Source organism: Lemur catta, chromosome 5 (genome assembly GCF_020740605.2).
Source record: "Lemur catta isolate mLemCat1 chromosome 5, mLemCat1.pri, whole genome shotgun sequence".
NCBI classification, from domain to species: Eukaryota; Metazoa; Chordata; class Mammalia; order Primates; family Lemuridae; genus Lemur; species Lemur catta.
This window is the reverse complement of record NC_059132.1, coordinates 85,908,662-85,933,322: the sequence shown is the minus strand read 5'-3', so window position 1 is coordinate 85,933,322 and position 24,661 is coordinate 85,908,662. Positions and strand designations below refer to the sequence as shown.

At 32.6% G+C, this 24,661-nt stretch overlaps 1 protein-coding gene across 3 annotated transcripts in view; it reads right to left on the bottom strand.

Moving 5' to 3' along the window:
• CLGN (calmegin) overlaps positions 1-24,661 on the bottom strand; it is a 54,164-nt gene that overhangs the window by 6,813 nt on the left and 22,690 nt on the right. For all 3 annotated transcript variants that reach the window (XM_045552237.1, XM_045552235.1, XM_045552236.1), the window contains exons 2-9: positions 20,357-20,506; positions 18,028-18,101; positions 17,322-17,380; positions 13,448-13,589; positions 9,402-9,483; positions 7,741-7,933; positions 4,499-4,688; positions 85-198 (exon numbers count right to left, since the gene is read on the bottom strand). In XM_045552237.1, coding sequence (XP_045408193.1) covers positions 85-198; positions 4,499-4,688; positions 7,741-7,933; positions 9,402-9,483; positions 13,448-13,589; positions 17,322-17,380; positions 18,028-18,101; positions 20,357-20,497 — 995 coding nt within the window. In that variant the 5' untranslated portion in view covers positions 20,498-20,506. The remainder of the gene's footprint in view (positions 1-84; positions 199-4,498; positions 4,689-7,740; positions 7,934-9,401; positions 9,484-13,447; positions 13,590-17,321; positions 17,381-18,027; positions 18,102-20,356; positions 20,507-24,661) is intronic.

Sequence of the window (24,661 nt, the reverse complement as noted above, 5' to 3'; positions counted from 1 at the left end):
AGTCTTAGGTCCATCATATAAGCTGTAACAAAAACACAAGTAAGAAACTCTGGAAATAGACATTTGAAGATGAACAATGTTTACCAATCATCAGGTTTTACAGCGTTAGGATCTGGGATAAATTTTGGTTCATCATCAAGCCAGCCATCAGGTTTAACAACGCTCAAATCTTCTATTTTGGCAGGTTCATTTTCATCCCTGCAAACACAGCATTTTATGTTATCACTAATTACTAATTCAAAAAGTTTAAAAATGCATGTTACACAATTCAGAAGGGACCATAAAATTATTTCCTACTTTTCTGTTTCTGTGCCTACTACCTCCCCACATTGCCCATCTACCTAAATCTTGTGCCAACTTGCCCATTTTTTGTATATATTCCCTGCTGTGCTCTATGCAGACATGCATATATGTACATATTCTTTTTTAACACAAATGATGCATTCTATACATAGTATGTTAGACCTTGCCATTTAAAAACTCAGTCAACTCATCAAGAATTATGTATTGGATGCCTACTATTTGTCAAGACTGTTCTAAGGACTTCATTATATTTTTTTATACATACAGATGCACATATATTTGCTTCATTCTTAATAGCTGCAGTTTTCTACTTGTGAATATACCATAATTTGTTTAGCGTATCTCTTTCTGATGGACATGTAGTGTTCTAAAATTTTACTATTACAAAAAATGCTATAATAAATATCCTACAATATATGCCATTTCTTGCCAGTGAAGATATATTTGTGAGAGTATGTACATTTTAAATTTTGATCATATCTTCCAAATTCTTCTCTGTAAAGGCTGTACTCCATTTCCCGTTCTGCAAGCACCATATAATAATACCTATTTTCTCCTATCCTTGCCAACAGTGTTACCAAACTTTTAAATTTCTACCCATCTGATAGGTGAAAAATAGTATCTCACCATACTTTTAATGTACGTTTAACAGCGTAACTAATATATTAAAAACATTTTTCCTAGCTCATTACCTTATATTAAGAAATTGGCCCTCTATCAGTGATATGAATTGAAAATAATGTTTCCAGTTTCTTGTGTTTTTTGCCATATAAAAATCAATTATTTTCATATAGTTGAATTTATTGTTTTTAATGATTCTTGGATTTTATGTCATGTTTGGAAAGATCTTCCCAATTCCAATATAATTTTTTTAAAGCTTTCCTTTTTATTTTAAATATTAATACTTAGAAAATAAACTCTAAAGTTCAATAAACAGAATTACTAATATAATTTTCATCGTTATAGAAAAGTAGAAGTTTTAAATAAGAGGCTACTTCGTGATTTTCCAAACAAAACTTGAGTTACAAAATAAGCTGTAATAATCAACTCTATAAATGTACAGACTTGTACGTGGCTGATATTAATGTTATCTTGAGTCTCTAAGTGCTCAGAGTAACCAGAGGTTAGAATTTAGTGAAGCATTTCTTTTAGCACCTTATAAAACAAATTCTAGTACATTTCAACAATGAGAATGAGGCTCTTACATGCAGTCTCTCTCATTTAAGGGCAAACTACTTTATGGGTAAACAAACAGGATGCAATATTAGAAAGCCTATACAGAAGTATGTAGTCCTACCGTTTCTGATAGTAGTAACATATGCATGAAAGTGATACACTGATAGTGACTTTTTATTAATTTTTTTAAAACCCATACTGCTCTTCCTACCTTGTACAAGTTACTTCCCTACTATACTATTTGCCTGAAGGCAAAGACATTTTCACTACTAGTACCTCTCTTGATCTATAAGAGAGTTAATACTTTTGGTTTTCCAGGAACAACATTCTATGTTCTGAATAGGTAGTAACCCCAATGTTTACAAACAAGTAAGAACTTAAAGAAATAGAAATAGACAACTTCCAAAATAAAGCACAGGGAGAAAATCCAGTTTAAAATTAATGAACAGATCCTTCAGTAATTTATGAGATAATCCAAAGCAGTCTAACACACAGTTAAGTGGAGTTCCCAAAAAAAGAGATAGCAAGGAACATAATTAAATATTTGAAGAAATAATGGCCAAATACTATCCAAATTTCATACAAACTAAAACTCCACATTCCAAGAATCTCAAAGAACCCAAAGTAAGGTAAACATAAGAAAACCACATCAAGGCACAGCAAAATCAAACTGTTGAAAACTGGTCATGATGAAACAAATCTTGAAACCAAACCAAGTGACATATTAGTTAGAAGAGAACAAAGATGAGAATAAAAACCGACTTCTCATTAGAAACAATGCAAGCTCCAAGACAGGGAAACCACCAAAATTTTCATCAACATGTGAGTGGTTAAACACATTAAGATACATCCCTATGAAGGAATACTACTCAGCAATAAAACAAAACTGACTACTGATATACATGAAACAACACAGATGAATCTCAAAAGCGTTATTCTAATAATAATGAAAGAAACCAGATACAAAAGCTACATATACTATATAATTCCATTTTATATGACATCATGGAAAAGGAAAAACTATAAGGACAGAAATCAGATCAGTGGTTGCCAGGGGTTAAGGTTTGTAAAGAGGGAATTGATTGATTACAAAAGAATATGAGACACCTTTTCGGGATGATGGAAATATTCTATATCGTGATTGTGGTGATGGTTGCATCATTGAATATGTTCATCAAAGCACACAGAACTGTATCTCTAAAATGAATTTAACTGTATGAAAATTATACCTCAATAAATATGACAGGAAAAATGCAATTGGAACTCAGAAAATATAAAAAGGATAATATTTGCTAACCAAGTAGATTGCAAGGTGAGTTCAACATTAGAAAATCACCCAATAAAATTCAACATACTAAGAAAACAAAGGAGAAAACCCACAGGGTCATAGATGTGCAGAAAATATCTTACAAAATGCAGGCTGGGCGCGGTGGCTCACGCTTGTAATCCTAGCACTCTGGGAGGCCAAGGTGGGTGGATCCCTTGAGGTCAGGAGTTTGAGACCAGCCTGAGCAAGAACGAGACCCAGTCTCTACTAAAAATAGAAAGAAATTATCTGGCCAACTAAAATATATACAGAAAAAATTAGCCAGGCATGGTGGTGCATGCCTGTAGTCCCAGCTACTTGGGAGGCTGAGGCAGTAGGATTGCTTAAGCCCAGGAGTTTGAGGTTGCTGTGAGCTAGGCTGATGCCATGGCACTCACTCTAGCCTGGGCAACAAAGCGTGACTCTGTTTCAAAAAAAAAAAAAAAATTTTATAAAATGCAATGCTCAATCATGGAAAAAAATTTCTTAGTAAACTAAGAGCAGAACTTTAAAATTATTCTTACTTACTTATATTCATACCCTTGTGTGTTCCCCTCCCAATTGTACCAGGGTTGGTTTATGTAACAAGTACAATATAGCTCAAGTGATGGCGTGTTACTTCTGAAATTAGGTTATAAAAGACACTGCAAGTTCTGTGATTGCTCTCTTTCTCCTCCTCTTGGGAGAAGCCATTTGCCATGTCATGAGAAGGACTAAAGAAAGGCTCAGGTGGGAAGGAACTGAAACTTCTTGACAACAGCCACTTGAGCCGGTTTGGAAGTGGGTCCTCCAGCCGGTATCGAATATTCAGACGACTGCGGCTCTGGCCACTGGCAGCTCGACTGCAACCTCACGAGAGGGCCCGAGCCGTAACCATTCAGCTAAGCTACTCCCAGATTCCCAAATCTCAGAAATTAGGTGAGATAATAAATGTTTGGTGTCCTCAGCTGCTAAATTGTTGGGTAATTTGTTACACAGCAACAGATAACATGGTGGGTTAAATACAAAAAGACAGACAACCAAAATTAAGGGTTACCCAATCAGCTGAAAAAAAATGTCCTTGGGACTAAAGGAAACAAGATCTTTATGGAGAACTTAGAAAATATATTTGAAGGACAAAGAATACGTCGGTAAATGGAAAGAGATACAGATATCTCTCCCCTTCTGAACTCAAGCTATGGAAACTCAGGAACTAAATATATTTCTTTTAGGGAAAATACTCATAATCCTGTGGAGTGGAGATAATACAAATAGCTGGTGAAAACTTTGTGGTTAAGCACACTGGTTGGTATGAGTGAATCCTATATAGTTCTGTAAGATATTGAGAATATGGCTATTTTAAGGGCAAGTAATCATTAACTGAAAAAGACTGCAACCATATAAAATAGTCACACACATACTGTAAAGATCAAACTAGGAATTAAAATTAAAGTATTGGTATTTTAGATTTATGAAATGTTCCCCATAGCATTGAAGGCATAAAAAGTAAACATACATTGAAAATGTAACAAAATTAAAATATTAATTAAAATAAAAAGAGAAAATTAAAAAGCAGGGAAGTACAAAATTCATTTTAGAAAATATTTCACCCCAAATACTCAAAATAAATAGTCCTGCTATTTAAAAGACTAAGCTTCACTGGTTATAAACTTCACTTATGTCTTGTTACTTAAATATGCCAAATAATGCTTTGCTACTGAATTTTTTGCTTACCAATCCTCTGGTTTGACGGCAGAAGAATCAGGGATTTTTGCTCTTTCATCCCACTCATCAGGTTTTCTATCATCGGGATCATCAATTTCTTTGGGAGGATTGATAGGAGGAACCACATCATCTAGCAGGTTGCCTTTGTTTACAACTATTTGATCAATCAATACCTCAAATGTGTCATCTGGATTCATTACTAAAGACCAATTTAAATATATTATAGTTATTTTAATAGACATATTAAAGATAATCTTCTAAATAATGAAACCACCCTAAACTTCATGGGTAACATTTTCTCCCATTCTCCCAACCAGAAAGAGAGGAATAACCAATGTATGAAATCACAACATGCTGAAATCACTAGATATAATATTTTCTAAAAATTAAGATAAAATTTTGTTTTAAACTGTGTTTTTTGTAATAAAATGCTCTATTGCTTCTCAAATAAAAAATACCCAATAGCTGGCTCTATTTGGGACTCCTGACCAGTCAGCTTCATTCTTTTACAGTTACAGAATAGAACCCAATCTTCTTCAGCATTTTTAAATTTTTTTGAAACAATCTCAAACTTAAGGAGTTGCAAGTACACTACAAAAAACTTAAATTTTTTGCTGAACCAGTTAAGAGTAAGTTACTGACCTCATACACATCACCCCTCAATGTTTTAATGTCTATTTCCTACCAACAAGGACATTCTTCTACATAACCCTAATCCACCCACCAAAATCAGGAAATTAACACTGATACATTATCATTTCATAGAAATCTTTGAAGGTTCATTGGCATTTCAAATTCAGTGACTGATATACTGTTGTGTTAAATATCTTAAGGGTGATTTTAAAATATGCAAACTTTAGCTTACCTGCATGTTTATTTCAAGGTAAACTCTAGCATTCTAAAAATTGCCAAGCCAAAAATGTCACAAAGAGACTCCCTTATCCTTTGTAATGACAAAATAAAAGATATCTCCTCCTTCTGTCAATATGGGGGTCACTGGATAAGATTTAAATCTCTGGGAAGAATGATAGATGAAAATAGCTGCCTAACATTTGCTTTCAATAAATGAAAAAAGTTAAGAGCTGTCAACAAATGTCAGGATCATCTTGACTTAAGTAGTGAAGTGGGCTACCACTTTCTGAATAAATAGCTCTGAAGTTATAACAATCTCCAGAAGTTTCAGATACAACAATGTTAAATTATTCATACCAAAATCGAATAGTGCAATTTATACACAAACTCAAATAATACAAACCCACACTCAATATCTTCTCCCTTCTTTTTTCCTCACTATTTACTCCTCTCTTACAGCTGACATTATAAACTGCATTACTAAAATGAAGGGAAAAAGTGAAAATTGAAGTAAAGTTAAGAGTAATATCTTAAATGTGAAAAAGTAGTAAATTCTTCCTAATCCAAAAACAGGGAAAAATCTTGAAAAGAATGCTTTCTGAATAAATTTTGCAACTGAAATCAACTTTTAAAAACTACCATTAAAACAAAAAAGCATATGAGAAAGAGGCATGTGTGAAAAAAAAATCTGTTCAAAATCTTTGGCCAAAAAAATTTTCATTTAAGAAAACTATATTAAATATTTTAAATGAATCTACAGTAAAAGGCATTGGATTATATACAGTTTGTAAAGGTACTCCTAAGGTTCTTAAAACAACTACAGAATAATATTATAAAAATATGATAGTATTACAGAAAGTTTTTTTTAAGAAAAAATTCAATAATCCTAGCACAAGGATCAAAGTTTTTGTGTATAGTAGTAAGAAAAGAGTATTTAAAAGTCAGACTTGAATTTCAATTCCAGCCCTACCTGTTGCCTTTGTTTCCAAGGGCAGGTTACTTAACAAAGCTAAGGCAAAATAGACAGACCACTGTGCATATTGCATGATGGTTCCAAACGTGGTGCCTACCACAGAGCATGGTAGATGTCAAGTGATTAATGAAAATTAATCCTTTTTTCCCAGTCTTTTCCTATCTGCCTGCATAATTTGCCTAGAGGCCATCTTCATGTGCCTACAATTTGAATCTTGCTTCTTTTTCCATTTTAACATTGTACACATTTTCCCCCTGTTGCTAAACATTTTCATTGTTACCATCTTAGTATTATTCAGAAAACTCCTATCTGTAACATTTAGGTTGCTTCAAATTTTCAGTATAGCTTCACACATAAGTCACTTTCTTTCTTCTGGATTATTTCTTTTGGATAAATTTCTGAAACTGGAATTGTGGTTTCAGAGGACATAAACCTCTTAATGGCCTTTGATATATATTACCAAATTCCTTTTGACCAGGTCTGTACAAAGTCAAATTAAATTAATTTGTTCTGTTCTAGTTTTACTTTCTCATTATCTCTAGTTTACCTAGTGTTCCCCCAAATGTCCAGTATCATTTTCTAGTTATTTCAGAAAAAGATTTATGATATTATATCTGACATTCAAGATAAAATGGGCATTGCCTTAGCAGACAAAATGAATGTTTCTGTAGCTTCAGCCTTTGGTAAGGAAATCAAAATACCTTAATCTTGAATGGAGTTGAGACTTGAAAAAGGAAGCTGATAGAGCCATTTCAAAATGTCCTATTAGGTTCTGACATGCTGTGATTCTAAGTGATGATGAGCAGACCAAAGCTCTATAACCACAGGTACTTGGGAATGCGAGAAACGACCCTTTACAATGTCCCTCAGTCTACCCCATATCTATTCAAATTCCTATTTACTTAAGTATATTAACATATGGTTGTGCAATGCTTTTCCTTTCAAAGTTAAGTATGTGCCAGAACCACCACCAGAATCACCACAACTGCCTATAGAAAAAAGTCTAAGCTTTTTAGCCTGGCATTAAGTACCTCTTCCTCTTTATTCTCTAGTTTTCTATTTTTGTAGCACCACGGTCACTGTCACAGTGCCTTACATGTCCTTTCCCCCCCTGTCTTCTTCCACACTCTATCTGCAGTCAAGACAAGTTCAAATATAATTTTCACTAGATTTGCTCCAAGTCTCCAAGCTGGAAGTATTAATATTAATAATATTGCTTTTGAACTCTTAACTGTACACCACATCTCCATCTCTCATATGTCACCTTATTTTCCACCTGTGCTATAATTATGCACGTCCTATTTTCCTAAAAAGATAAGCTCCTTAAGGAGAGGGTGTGTGTTTGTTTTCTTCTAAAGCACTTGCCATGAACAAATAGGTAGTCAGCAAACATTTCTGAATGAATGAATGAATTAAAAGGATATACCAAGGGTGTAAAGATGAGTCTTCCTGTCTGTAAAGAATGTTTTAAGGTCTACATCTGGAGGTTTGGCATGTTTCTCTTCATAAACTCCAGTTATGGGATGTTTATGTCTGAAGATAAAATGAAGTTTATACTCTTCTCCACATTTATCTGGTCCAAACATAATGGTATAGGATGTTTTATCATGAAAGTTTTCCTTCAAAGAGAGATGAGTGTTGGGATTAGCCCAGAATTACAGTGTATTTAATGAATTTCTCTATTTTATCCAATGGGCAGAGTTTACAAAACTATATTAAATGCTAATTCAAAGAACTATTCAACACAAGTGACAATAAAGGATATGGGAAAATGATCAATTTTACCCCAAAATAGATTTTAAAAAACACATACTACCTCCTTCCTAAAGATGTAAGAGAGAAGCTAAAACCATCCTAGCAGCATCATAATAAGCTTTACTTACTTTAATGTAAATCTGTATTAATATTTTATTGAGAGAATTAAGCATTAGAGGAAAGTGTATTTATGACCTTAAGACTAAAATGATTATCCATTACTATTATTCAAGAAGACACCAGAAAATGACTTTTTGAGCATGAGATGAAAAGAAATTCAGACACAGAAACAGACACAAAGACAAAGCTCCCTGTTTTACGACTAGTAACTTCTTATTTGACATGGCACAGTGGTTCAGAGCATGAGGTCCAGAGTCAGTTGCTGGGGTTCAAACCCTCCCACTGCCACCTCAGCTAGCTGTACGGTAGTAATTTTTTAACCTCTCTGCCCTTCTACTTCATCACCTCGAAAGTATGGAGATGTAACAGTACCTACCTTATGAGGTTTGTCTGAAGATTAACTGAGTCAATCAGATAAAATTAAGTCATATTACTTACAGAAATACTTGGCATTAGATTTTTTGTTGTCCTACCTTCAAGTGACCATTCATTATCTTACAACCTCTAAAACGCTTCAACATTTACTACAGTGGCCTCTCTTCACACGATGCTAATAATGAGTTGTATGCAGAAAAAGCTTTAATCCACATTTCATAGCCTAGGCACAGCCATGCAGTCTGAGAAATATCTCACTGATGTCTCATTCATCTAATTTCTATTATACACAGAGACTCTGAAACAGCCTCCTGTAGGAGAATGTTATAAGAAATCTCCCCAACCTTCAAGTGGTCCTAATACAACCTCTTAGAATTACAAAGCTGCTTCATCATGAAAAGTTTTTAAAATCAGTTATTTTCTGTGGGTTGCCAATACCTGAACTGGCCCACGTCTCTTATCCAATTTTTTGGCCATTTCATTTTACTGCTTTGCTCTGTTATCTTACTCCTCTGAACAAATTTAAGATTCTTATTTTGTAAAGAAAATAACTCTAAGCTGATATTTCAAGGGCATTTCTAAGCACCATGTCATTTTTTATTTAACATGGTAAACCTTTTATGTTACTGAAGATCACAAAAGTGATGCTTTCAAGTAACACGGCTTTATATGAAACTTGAAGGCAAATTGTAAAAACTATATAAACTCATGTTGGAAAAAGACATTCGAAGTTCTTTTTCAATTTCAGTTGAAAATGAAATTTTCAGTTTTATCAATTATGCTTTAAAAATACTTATTAACTTTAATAAGGTTTTCTTAAATATTAAAATATCATACCAGAATCAAATCATCAGTGTCTGCTAGAAGCTTAATGTATGCACCTCCACAATCAATACCATCTTGAAAATTTACTTCATATCTAAATGAAGGGAAAAAGAACCATACTGCTGATAAATAAAAATTTCTTATTGCTCTTTAAAATCTAATGCATTGTTCTCAATTCATTTAAACATAAATGCTTTATATTACCAGAAAGCTCATACAAAGCATATCTACAATCTATAAGAAATAAGCAGAAATGCTTTTCTACTACTACAAGACACATCATTAAAACAGTAAAAGTAGAATGATTATAATTAACTATAGAAAAACCAATTTGTTTAAATACTTTTTCCATCAAAACTGATAAATTAAGATACTTTTACTAAAACTATAACAGCAAATTTCAAATTCTGATAAGGTAGGCACTATACATATTTATAAACTAAAAAAAAAATACAAAAGCCAGAAGAACAGACTTCTAAGAAACTGCTAATGATCTTAAGTATCAAGAGTTCACTACTAATTTGTCTTTTAGTTCAACTATACCTCATTCATGTTAAATAAGTTGTACATTCAATTAAATAGCTGCAGCAAAGATTTCATAATCTCAATAAATAACCTCGAGTATTTCAGACCTAAATAGCCAGGGGATATTGGAAATTTTAGCTATTTAGTGTAATAGCTAATAGTGTGAACACGAAAGTCTTTGCATGGATTTACAACACAGTGTAATTATCAGTGAAATTTTTTGGTTGTTGTTTTCTTAAAGGAAAAAAGACAATGAGGCGTGGAACTATTAAACAGCATTTAGTAGAGATTTTTAGTAAATTGATGAATTATATGCGACAAAAATCAATGAGGAAATGGCCGTCACAGTGAAAAACAGTGAAAACCAAAAAGGTTACAATCTCATTAAATGAATTAAAACAAAAAGAGATGAAAACTAGAGAAGTAACTGGAAATAGTGATCATTTTAATAAGGGACAATAGTTTTAAATGTTTCTGAAGAAACTTAATAACAAGATCAAAAATAGCATCATACAAAATTTTAACAGTTTGAACCCAATTAGTATATATATTTTGTATTAAAAAAACAAAGAAACAGTAAAATTACTTAATGATTATCTCTGACTTCCAAAACTGTGGGTGATTTTCACCTATACTTTCTCCTCTGCTTTATTTCTCAAGCTACCCATGATAGTGGTTACAAGCATGCATTTTGAAGTCCAAAAGACTTAAGATTTACTCTTGACTTTGCCACTTACTCCAGTGACACCTTGGGTAAGGGCAAGTTATTTAAGCTCTAAGTATCTATTTAGTCATCTGCAATATGGGGACATGGTCCATACCTACACCTCAAAGGACTGTTATGATGATTAAAGGATATTATGCATAATATTGGGCAAATAAATGCTCAAAAATACTGGCTTCTGTTTTGGTCAGAGGAAAGGTATTCTTTTGTTCTTTTTCATTTTTTGAATAAAGGAAAGTTTGTTTTCCTCAAAGTTTTATCTTTATTTAAGCAAAAGCTGACAATTTTTTTTTCATGGAACTTATGTCTTTGAAGACTATGCAGTAGAAGACATGGTGTCTGATGTGACTTAAGGTCACTATTTTTAGGAAAAAATAAAACAAAAGAGATACTGCTTTCTTATAGGTTATCTAAGGACAAAGGATTTTGTGACAAAGAATGAGGAAGAACAATTTTGCAAACTGGCTCTGTAACTGTGACCATAGCTTTGTTGTCTTGCTCTGTCTGGACTAAAATCACTTTGTCCATTTCTTATACTATAAATTTTCAGAGTTTTCAAATCATTAACTTGTACCTAATATAAATAATTTACAATGAATTAGAGGATCAACCAAATGTTTATCTTATAGCTTGACTGCTGCTAAACTTCAATTTACAGGAAAACTGAGGACATATGCAGAGTACATGTTAACCTTAATTTTGTTAGAGTATCATTTCCCAAACTGTTCCAGAAATAGTAATTATTGTTGGGGGCGGGAATAAACTTATGTGGTCAAACGTGTTTGGGAAATACAATATTAAAGCTGCACATGGGTATTTATATGTAGAATCTCTCAAAGTCTTTGATGGGCTAATATGCTTTCCATCTCTTAAATCTTAGCTATCCAATCTTCATTTCCAAACTGTATATGATCACATAATACATATTAACAATGTACACAATTTCTAAAAAGCAGTTTCAAAGTTATGTCATAAATCCATTGCATTTAAGAGTTATTTAATATAAAACCTCTTCATTTTATTCAGCTCATTTCATTTTACCAATATTAAGAGAAGACAAACATTCACTCTCCTTCTTTGAATTGAAAGACTGGTATTTGATTCTTGGTTCTCCTTTTTATTTTCAGGATAATCATTTCACAATTTATTTAGTAATTTTCTTAGACTTATTTTCTAATCTTTTCTTTTAATCTTGCAAGCTATCATTTGCTTAGTTGCCCAGTAATGACTCATATTGAAAATACTAAATTTGATACATTTTACTCTGGAGAAGTTAAATTTTATATTATTTTCCTTTACCCTTTCATTTAAGCCACAAAGGGTCAAAATAGAAAGTGATACTATATTCACATAAGTTTCAAGATAAGATTACCTTCAAACTCTCAAATAAAAACAAGTCCCAAATAATAATACCAAACTCAAATATTAATCCCAATAAATACCTAAATATATATATATGTGTGTGTGTGTGTGTATATATATATATATATATATTTTTTTTTTTGAGACATAGTCTGGCTCTGTTGCCCTGGCTAGAGTGCCACGGTGTCAGCCTGGCTCACAGCAACCTCAAACTCCTGGGCTCAAGCAATCCTTCTGCCTCAGCCTCCCGAGTAGCTGGGACTACAGGCATGTGCCACTATGCCCAGCTAATTTTTTTTCTATATATATATTTTTTTTTAGCTGTCCAAATCATTTCTTTCTATTTTTAGTAGAGATGGGGTCTCGCTCTTGCACAGGCTGGTCTTGAACTCCTGACCTAGAAAGATCCTCCCGCCTCGGCCTCCCAGAGTGCTAGAATTACAGGCATGAGCCACCACGCCCGGCCCTAAAAAATATTTTAAATTTATTTAAATGGTCATATGCCCTTTAACATTATTTAATATTTTAAATTCATTAAAATGACTTAATGTAGACTGAGCCAAAGCATTACAACTGAAATATTAAGCCAATTACATGAAATGCCATATCTTCAAGAATCTCCAAAATACAAGATAGTATTTTAGTTACACCACAAAGGAATATGTTTAACATGTTAACAAAATCATGAAGGGGTTCTGGAGTGATATAATTTAGAGTAATAATATTTCTGTGTGCTGTACAGTAATGATATTTCTGAGGACAGCCAAAGTTTCTGATATAAGGTGAAAAGTAACATTTACATGTTTTCTTTTCTTTCTTTGTAATTGTAATTTTAAGGGTTTTGTAATTGTGTTTGCATAGATTTATTTTGGTCTTATGGTAGTATAGGGAAAATAAACTTCGGTAATTTATACCTGATTTTATGACTCTACATATGCAAACAACACTAGTGTACATCAATGTTGGTGGAGGAGAGAACATCAGTGAAAACATGTAACCTTTAAAAGTGTTCCATGCTTGAAAGACACTGGTGTATGTATATTAATACATTTCCTTTTAAAATAAATGTGCTGCCTTCAAATGTTATTACTGGTTTAATGGTAGTATTTATGGTTCTATTCTGAATATGGTGAGTTTGCTATCTTGAGAGCAAGTAATTTTAAGAAAAGAATAAAATAAAAATGATTTTACTGTGCATTATATAGACTATGGTGGCAGAATTGTATATATTACAGTGTATATTATGTTATATGATTTTATCATTAACCTGCTTTTCACTGAAAATAAGGGTGTGTTTGTATGTATAAGTGCATTTGTATATTTAACTAAATGAAACTAAAAAGGAAAATCTGCATTTTTATACTCATTATCAAAATACAAGCCATATTCAAAAGCCAAAACTAATGCAAAATTCAGAAAAAGTATTTGAAAAAATAATAAAACTTACTGAACTATCAAAGGTTTATCAGCAAAAATAAAGGGTTTTGCTAATACAGCAGATATTGCATGATGCTTTGCTCTAGATTTTAATACCAGTCCTCTGTCCCCAGGTATCCGGTTTTCTTTCAACTCTTCTATTTCCCATCTTCCTAAAAAAATAAAGCAAAACAAATTAAACTAAAACAGAAAACCCTTGTTAAGAATTATTTATCAGCAGTTGTGAACAATAATTTGGGAAAAATTAAAATTTCAAATCAGGAAATTATGCATGCCTGCTCTTTTTTATTTTCCTTTCAGAGAACGGCTTCATAATGAAAATTATGAAAACTAATAGCAAACACCATAGTTTCTGATTAAGGCACTGTTAAAGACAAATTTGGTTTTCTGTGAAAGACTTTTTAATCAACAGAATTATAAAGTGTGGTTTGTCTCATAGAATCTATCACCAGTTTTTAAAATGAGATATTTATAATTGCATGTGAGACAAAGAACATCCTTAATACAAAATGAGCAGTCTGTTTTAGTGTATTTATTTTGAAATGCATGGTATTTATCAGCTGCATTCTTACTTGTAGCAGTTATGGTAAGGATTTAAATTTTATTGTGAAAACTGTACTGGTAATTCACACAAAGCCTTCCCAGGCTATGCCAATCAGCTCTCAGAAATTTTGGCCAGGAAAGCAGCAGAGCACTGGATAAGCAGCAAGGTATAATGTGGCAAAGCTGAGTTCAGCCTGCTTTGCACAGGAATTTTCCATGTTTAATATCAGGATGCCCCTGAAAAATTAGATGATGGGCCACATATAATGCAAAGCTATATAGGCTACCTGTAGCTCAAAAGTTGTATGTTAGACTTTACTCCTTTACTCTATTTAGAATAGAAAATCAACTTATATTAATTTGTATAAAATATTCTACTTTTGAAAATTAAAGCTATTGCCTATTCCAAGAAATTTCCATTCAGCAAAAACTGGCTATTTTCTAGTATTAACTCAAAATATTTATTAACGAGTACTTTTGAATCACTAATGCTCTTTTATTACTTTTTTTTTTCTTAAAGGAAAAATGCAAGAACCAAAACAGTCTTATGAATCAAAGAAGGGTGATTTTTGGTCTATAATTATAAACACTTTATTAGACTTTAAAAAATGTGGGATTTTTCAAGTTTCCAGGTTTCGTTCCTTTTTTTCCTCTAATTTGATCATACTCTACTTTTTTAAAAAGATGAATTTATTTGGCTCTCACACTGATGATTAATTATATTACTACTACTAACCTGTGTTTTGCCCCCCTCCACAAAAGGTCTTATTTTAGGAAGTAACAACATTATCTTTTGGATTTTCAAGGTATTGATGAAACTATGTTGCTTTCCTTTAAATCATGTACATACATTTATCAGCTATGAAAAAGGAATCATCTAGCACTTTAGTTTTGGAAAACTTGTAACAAGGTAATTATCCCTCAATGACAAGAAGTTTTTTCCAACTTCAAACAAAAAATAACTTTCTATTATCCAGATCATTTACCCAAATTCTGGACAATACTAAGATATATATATATTCTGCTATAAATAAAATTTCAAATAGAATTTACATAGTTTTGTAAGATACTCTAAAAGTTGGTCACTTGAAGAATTGGTATTTATAATGTACTATCTATACTTTTATTAATAACAATGTGAAAAATTTAAATAATTCTTCCCCAAATGCAAATCTATAAATAAATCTTTCCCAGCACATAATGTTTTATACAGATTTGCTGACTCCTGAAAAACCTGTATTGAGTTTTACTCAGGTGGTACTTAATAGAGGCTGTGAATAACTACTGTGTATATTAAATACACTTGCAAATAAATCTGATATTGGTCTCAACTAACCACTATGGATACAACACTGCTAATATCAATACCCAAAACACCATTTTCAGAACCTGAATTTTTTTTATTCTTATTTCAGCATATTGTGGGGGTACAAAAGTTTAGGTTACGTATATTGCCCTTGCCCCCTCCCAGTCAGAGCTTCAAATGTGTCCAACCCCAGAACTTGAATTTTTAAGAGTTCATATTTTTCAAAGTTGCTTTTAAGAAACAGCGAGAGTCAGCCAGAAACCACTAATCTAAATCTGCTAGAAATTTTATTTTGTGGCAGTCCTTAATTTTTTAATAAAGTAAAATGGCAAAATCACAAAAAGTTATGAATACCTAGAAAATAATGTCACCCACAGTTTCAGTAGCTCGTCTACATATTTCAGTGGCGTCAGGTGATCGTGTGGTATTTACAAGCACTCTGCACTTGCACACCCAGAACCTCTCTATGTATTTGTTGAAATGACTTGAAGAAAATTATTTACTTGAGTATCTGACATTTAATAAGACAGCAGACCAAACTTGGGTGCTAAGATGTTTAATTTTGCTTGCTTATTTTTAAATTTAAGTTGTGGGGGAAAATCTCATTTAAATCTAAAAGCCATTTTTTGTCTAGTAAAAAATAGAAACTTAAAACCTACCCTTAAGATAGACCATATCTTAATTTTATAAGAATCAATGAATTCTTTTAAAATATAATTGTCAGGCAGGTGGAAGGGGGCTGGAGGGGATGGGTATATTCACACCTAATGGGTGCGGTGTGCACCATCTGGGGGATGGACATGCTTGAAGCTCTGACTTGGGTGGGGCAAAGGCAACATATGTAACCCAAACATTTGAACCCCCATAATATGCTGAAATTAAAAAAAAATAAAATTAGATAAAATACAAATATAAAGCAAATACTGTATCTTCCTAATGTTCCTGGAAAAAAAAAAACTCTACCTAAACATAGATATTTGAAGCTAAGCATTCTGTTTGATAATGTATATTTACGTGGATATATTTTAGGCAGCATTATATATTTCTGAAGACTCATTGCTTCTTTGGCGGAAATTATTCTTTTCTCTAAATGAATTTAGATTGAATTTAGATTTAGAATTGAATTTAGATTTAGTACTGCTGGTTCTGTGCATATAGTAGTGTTCTTTTTAAGCATATATAAACAGCGGATTTGCTGGGATGGAGAACACTTTTTGCAAAGGAAGACATGCAGGCATGATATTTATCTTATATTAAAACAGAAATTATGACAAGGAAGTATACAGCTGACATCCAACATGCTGTTATCTGTTTTAATTGTGTAATAACTGTCTGTTGGAGTCTGAGTGCAAAGTAACATGCTTAATGAGTAAGAGGTCCTCCAAGAAAGAGGAAATCCCCACTACCAGTGACCTTGAGTCTTGCTTCAGGATGTAACAATTGAGGCAGCTAGTTTAAGACTAGTAGAAGGAAATTCTTTGGTCATACTCCAGGGTAGTCCTGCTAGGGAAGACAACAAGACCTTTGCATATAGGATATTTTTTTCTGTAGCTAAGCCTGAAGATAATCCTATCAGAGACCCTATGATAATGGATGTAGGCCTGGGGATGTGAGCTCCAGGAGTAGCCACATATCTTGTAGTCCTCATTAGTTATCCTCTGTTTTGTACTTGCTAAGGAGAAGCTTGCCATAACTGTAATTTGATCTAGGTGTGCCCAAGGAGCCTTAGAGAACAGCAGCAGTCTGGGAAGTACTGCTGTACTTTGCTTCAGGGAATACAAAAGACAAAAACTGCAGTAAAGTGAAAATTCAACTGTTTAGAGTTATAAAACTGGATGGTGGCTTAAGAGTGGAATTTCCCGAAATATTGAAGGGGTTTTCCAGAAATATTAAGAAAGGGTAAGACAAAAGAACACTTCACTGTGAAGCAGAATGGTGGGCCTCCAGCCAACACAATTTAACAGAAATATAATTTCAAAAGCTAGTAAACTCTTGGTCAAACTGGTTATATCTAATATTTAAATAAATATTTTACCATCATATATAGAAATTTCCACATCTATATCATCTTTCTTTGCTTTTGATAAGACCCACCTGTAAATAAAGTTGAAAACACACGTCATTAACAATAAAACTAGGAATTTATAGATACAATGCATATTAGAAACACAACAAAAGATTACCCAACACAGTCACTTTTCATCCGAAAATAAATTAATACTTAGAGGCTAAATAAGGATGCTTATAAATAATACTGCAAGGCTAGAGTTAAACCAAATTTGGAATCTGTAATTTACTAGGTGTATGATCACAGTTAAGGCACACTGAACCTCAGTTTCTTCACCTGTAAAAGGGAGATAAATATAGTACTCACTTACCTACTTAGGACAGTGTCAGGCACATAATAATCATATTAATATTAACTTTTGTTTTTACCATTATTTAGAATGGAACAGTAACTCAAATTCGTACATGTGAGATTGTTAATATCTGTCCTACAGAATGAAGAAATGTTCTACATTTTCTCTTTAATTCAGAATTTGCATATTTTCTTTGTATAAATGAATAACTATTCAAATTAAACATTTCTATCAATAGCAAAAATGGTTTATACTGTCAAATAAAGTACTTTAAAATTTTTTTGTAGATTTCTAGTAGAGGTAATTTTCATAGGCTAAAACCCATTAACTTCAAAAAAGCTAATCAAATCAAAGAAAACATGCTCATGAATGAATACTCACCCAGCCAACCTTCCACTATCAAAGGTTTCTGCAAAATATACTTCTCCTATAGGTTTTGGTGTCGTATATTTAATCTAGAAAATAGATTTTTAAAAATTCTGAAGTTATTCATCTGAAATAATCTCCCTAGTGATGAACATAGTACACAATGCACATACAGGTAATATAGATATAAGGTGACAAATTCAAATAGGATATAAAACTTTGATAAGACACAAGAAATACCACGATGACAAAAATACTATAGGTGCAAACAGAGGGTACACGGACCCCTCCTAACACAGCAGTAATGGCAGGAAGTAATTAGAGATGATCTCATGACACATTTCTCTTGGTCTTAAAAGGACTCTGACAAGTGACAATATTTGGGGATAAAAATCATTAGAAGCAAAAGAAATAGCACAATGAAAAGCATGTAAGATGAAAAGCTTAGTAAGCATACAAGTTAGTTTAAAATTAACTCTTAAATTTCACTTTTAGGTGACTAAGAGATAATGACATCATTTTCAGAGATTGGAAACCCAGGGAAGAAAAAGATTCAATGGAGACAGCACTGCAAGGCAATTGTCAGCAAAGCATTGTTTCACGTGCTTTTTAAGTGATAGCTGCTAGGGTGATAACAATGACGATGGTGGCAGTGGTGCCAGTATAATACAGTGGCTCTTTTAATTCTGTTAATACCTCTATGAGAGAAGTACCATTGTGGTACCCATTTTATGTATGATGAAACTGTGTGAGAGAAAAAGTAACCTTCCTCCTGCCACACAGTTAGATAACTGTAGGACTTATATCTGACCCCAGACTGTCTGACTCCAAAGCTCATACGCTTTACACTACAGAACTTACCAACAAAATAATTTAAAAGACTAAAGATAAATTATTGATGATAAGTGAATAAAATTTTGCCTAAAGTAATAGATCAATCTGGGTCCTTTTTGATTCAGCCTTTTGTGATTTTATCTGCATGATTAGTTATGAGATTTCTTCTCTCAGCCTTTAGGGAAAAGGATGCTGAAATACCTTTTCTATTTTCACTGTCTCTACTCTGTCCTGATAGTACAACATTTCCTAAGAGAAGAAAGTCAGTAATTAAACAAAAGTCTACATAATTACTGACAGGGTCAAGATTCAGCTACCAAATTGCCAATCTTCTAGGAAGTTTACTGAATTACAACTTTATTGTCCTCTATATCTTTGTAGATTGACAAAATGGGCAATGGTATCACAAGAGGCTTCCCTCTGTTAGACCACCCTTAAAATCAGTTTATTTTGCCCTTTATTTATACTTTACCATATCTAGTTTACTTAAGCTATAACATTAGAAGCATCAAATATCATTCCTTCCCACTTCTTATCATCTTGTTAAATTATCACCAAATATAGTCAAGAGTGGTAGGTGTCTGTCAATTTCTTTGACATATTAGCCTAAAAAGACCCTTGTAGCAGCTGTATCTAAGTCAGTCATTAGTACTTGGAGTACTTACTTTCTGTAGACCATAGAAATAGGTTTTAAAAGAAATGTCCTTGCAGCGCTTAAAATTTAACAGGGAACCAGAATATTCACTTTAAACAGCAAAACAATACATATTTGCAAATAAAAAACTCTTAATAAAAGGAAATGAAGCAGAGAAGTCTGTAACAAATATATATTATTCCCTTGGCCCTTCAAACAGTAAGTGGCACAATATAATTAATGCTTTAATGCTTTCTTACCAACGAAAATATTTCTGATTATCACAATATTAGATATGAATATTCCTCAATGCAAAAGCTCTTACGGATTATCAAGGTGTCTAAAAATCTCTGTAAAGTTTCCTGGATTTCTGTTAGTCACTACCTCAAAACACACATCTTGACAATGCTGAGACAGAAATATGGGTCAGCTTTACTAAATGCCTACCTCATCATCACTTCCCTTTCTAATTCATTCTCCTTGTTAGCATTTTCTTTTGCCAAGAAATAAAGACACATTCTTTACTTCTTAAAGAACTGCAAATTATACTACCTTTTACTTTAGTTGAAAAGGTCTGGCACTGTCAGAAATATGACTAAAAACCTTACTCTTAACTAGAGTACTTAGTTGTTTTTAACCAGTGATGAATTCCTCTTTTGATAATAAAAACCATTCCCATATTTATTTGTTACTAAAACTGTGCTAAGAGCCATGCACAAATTTCTGTAGTACATGGACACTCTAAAAAAAATAAAGCAATTTTTCTATCTATTTATAAAATTAAGACTATTAGAACTGAAAGCAATCTTAAGAGATAAGTCACTCCGATGTATTCTGGAAAGGAATAATTTGTAACTCATTTCTCAATAACCTTACCTCTGAGGAAAGTTCACCATTAACATCAATCTCTTCTGAATTTTCATCGAAGTCTTCCATCTCAACACCATCGTCCACAAATTCTGCATTAATTGAGATGAACAGAAGACCCAAACACAGCGAAAAGCCTTGGAAATGCATATTGATTATCTGTGAAATTAAAAGTAAAAATAAAACAAGGTTTTGAAAAATAAGTGTTAAGTACGCATAGGAAGAAATAATTTGTCTTTAATACCTTCTTTATTCTAGGATGGCTTTTAAAACAAATCATTAATCAAATTACTTAAATTATACCTCAAACAAGTGAGAATACAAACTTAAATCTCTTAGGAAACATTTCTCTACAGCTGCAGGCTTTTCTTCAAAAACAAAGAGCCAACGGCACAAAATCTTAAAGATACAGACAAAAGTAACTATTGAATTCAAATAATATGTAGACATACTCCTTTAAAAGAAAGAGAAAATATCATGACTCTTAAATGTTCACTTAAGTATACATTTTTATCAAATGTATACTTAAGGGTATATAAACATACAACTGGAAATTTTATAACCATAAAACCAAAATACATTTATACATAAACAAAAAAACTAAAGAAAAAGAATTTTATAACAAATTTAATGTGATAGTGTTTTGCTAAAGTCAAACCACAGCCAAAAGAGCAAACAAATATAGGGCTTATTGCAATCAGGTTAACTGCTATGGAGAAAATACTTTTGCATTTATCATTCCTGTAATTACCTAACCATTTCTCAAATGCTGCAAAACTTCTGTTTTTTACAGCATTAAGTGAGATGAGTGTTAGAAGCCAAATACAATTCATCTGCCTCTTAGCAGTATATGATTTACATAACTGTATCATCATCTACTCCATTAGCATATAAAAAACTCAGATTTTGTTTCTTGGTGCCAACAGACCTTTAAACACCAACTAAATGTGGACACTGCAATGGTGCAGCAGTCCTTGGTTGTAAGGTGTTCAGTCATCCAGCTAATCCAGAATATATTACCTTTTAAAAAAATTACCATCAACATGAAATTTTTTAAAAAGTGCATTCTTAGAAAGAACTCTCAGACCATTCAAAACATATCTACATATCTATGTGGGCCTGCTTAAGAAACACTAGATTCACAATAAGATAGCACTCTACTCTCTTATAATCAAAGAGAGATAATAACAAGTGTTGGGAGGATATGGGGAAATTGGCACCCTTACACATTGCTAGGAGTGTGGGAATGTAAAATGATGCAATAGCTTTGGAAAACATGTGGCAGCTCTTCAAAATGTTAAAAAACAGAATCACCACATGACCCAGCAATTCCACTCTAGGTGTATGTCCAAGAGAAACTAAAACAGATGTCCACACAAAAATTCATACACAGATATTGAAAGAAACATTTTTCCTAATAGCCCCAAGGGGAAACAACCCAAATGACTTTCAATTGACGAATGGATAAACAGAATACGGAATATCCATACAATGAAATTTCAACAATAAAGAGGAATGGAGTACTAAAATACATGCTATAAAATATACGAACCTCAAAAACATTACACTGAGTGAAAAGAAGCCAGTTACAAAAAAATCCACATATTGTCTGATCCCACTTAAAAGAAACAGGCAAATCCACAGAATTGGAAAATAGAGATTGCCTAGGGAAAGGAGGGAGGGATAATTGGTACAAGGATTCTTTTTGGGGTGATAAAAATGTTCTAGTATTAGAACATGGTTAGCGGTTGAATAACATGTAAATATACTAAAATCTAAGGAATGAAACTGTACATGAATGTGTGGGCCAGTTAACTTTGATTCTTTCTAAAAGTCACTGGCTACAACCCTAAAGTTTACTTTGAAAATGAATTTTTAAAAAAAAAACTCAATACCAAACTACCATAATATGAACATCCTATACTGAAGTGTGTTAATGCCACCATCTTCAGCGACAAAGAAAACACAGAAAATGATGCATGCTGTCATTTGTTAGGAGAATTTGATCTCTCCAAATTATAAGAGGTATAACTGGGATAGAAAGTAAATGTAAAGAGATCTATTTGATGCAGTAACAATAAAACAGGTTTATTTTCTTAATTAACAGAAGTTAGTACACTTGCAAATTGCTTATTGTTAACCCTAAAGCCTCATTGTTCTAAAAGTCTAAGAGCCTTCCATGATTTATATAATGTATACAGTATTTTGCTTTGACTTGCTATCAATAATCTTTGAGCAAAATAGAAATGCATAAAATAATAATGGCAGTAATAATGAGCATTAATATCACTTTAGACCCATATCCTCTTTCAAAATGAATGCACACTTTAGGTTCCTAACAATTTGTTGAAATAGATAAATTCTAAGTGCTCTGTTTGAGCTATAGTGTATTGGGCTGACAAAGAAACCCAGTAAACAATGCTCTTTCTGGAACTCTACTCTTAATTCAACCAGAGAAGCCCAATTTTATTTATTTTCTATATTATAGTTCTTCTTTTCTTTGGAAAGAGCTCCCAATGCTTCAGAAAAAAGTTCAGAAAATCCTTTATCTTGAAAGTTTGTTTCTTCTATCAAGTTCTATAATTATAATCTTAAATTTACATAAAGGAACTAGCTAATTTAATCTTTGCAGACCAGACATGAATAGTACAGGTATTACAATTTCCAATATACAAAGGGGAAACAGAAAGATTTTAAAACTTGGTCAAAGTGACATGACTGGAAATGTGAAAAACAAAATTAGAACCCTCAAGTTTTCTTTAGTATACCATGCTACCTTTTATTTTTATCTTACCCAACTGCATTATTATATGCATATTGATAAAAATCAATGAAAAAAACCCCACACAAATGGTAACAAAATACATTTTCAAACCTCTAGGAAATTTCTGCAATTTAGATTACCATTAGTGTTAAGTTATGAAGATACTTAAACAGAAATGGCCATATGGACCTTACTATAGAAGTGAAATATTTAAAAATGAACTGCCATTGGTCATGAACAATTCTGCACACAATGTAGTTCCATAGGACAATAATCACCATTAAGAAAATGATATAGTCCAAGGCTGTTTTTCTTATTTTTTGAGACAGGGTCTCACTTGTCACCATGGCTAGAATACAGTGGCATCATCATAGCTCACTGCAACCTCAAAGTCATGGGCTCAAAGGATCCCCCTGCCTCAGCCTCCCGAGTAGCTGGGACTATAGGCATGTGCCACCACATCTGGTTAATTTTTCTGTTTTTTTGTAGCAGGCATGAGCCACCATGCTTGCTAATATATATACATATATATTTTTTTTTAATCAGAAATACAAACCTAATACTTTCTTCTTAATTTTACAGTATCCTCTCATTATTCAGTGATGTACCAACTGACAATTAAGAATTAAATTATGAAGTTCACAGTATAGAAGTCTATCACACAATGTTGTGGTGTAAATAAATCTACTGAGCTGCCAGTCATATAAAAGCATAGTACACACAATTGTGCACAGCACACAATACTTGATAATGATAATAAATGACTATGTTACTGGTTTATATATGTACTATGCTATACTTTTTATTATTAGAGTGTATTCTTTCTACTTAGTTAAAAAAAAAAAAAAGAAACGCAAACTGTAAAATAGCCCCGGGCAGTTCTTTCAAGAGGTATTCCAGAAGAAGGCATTGTTATTACAGGAAATGAAAGCTCCCCATGTATGTTATTGCCCCTGAAGACCTTCCAGCAGGACAAGATGTGGAGGTGAAAGACAGTGATATTGATAATACTGACCCTGTGTAGGCCAAGGCTAATGTGTGTGTGTCTTAGTTATTAACAAAAAGTTCAAATAAGTAAAAAATAAAAAAAATTTAAATATAGAAAAAAGCATATGGAATAAGATATAAAGAAAATATTTTTGTATAGTATACAATGTGTTTATGTCTTAAGCTAAGCGTTACTAGAGAAGAGTTAAAAAGTTTAAAAAAATTAAAAAGTTTATAAAGTTAAAAATATTACAGTAAGCTAAAGTTAATTCATCACTGAAGAAAAATAGTTTTTATAAATTTAGTGTAGCCTAAGTGTACACTGTTTATAAAGTCAACAGTAGTGCACACTAATGTCTTAGGCCTTCCATTCACTGACTCACCCAGAGCAACTTCCAGTCCTGCAAGCTCCATTCATGGTATTAATGAGTGCCCCATACAGTGCACCAGTTTTTATCTTTTATACTGCATTTTTACTGTATCTTTTATATGTTTAGGTAAACAAATACTCCCCATTGTGTTACAATTAAATACAGTGTTTAGTACGGTAACATGCTGTACAG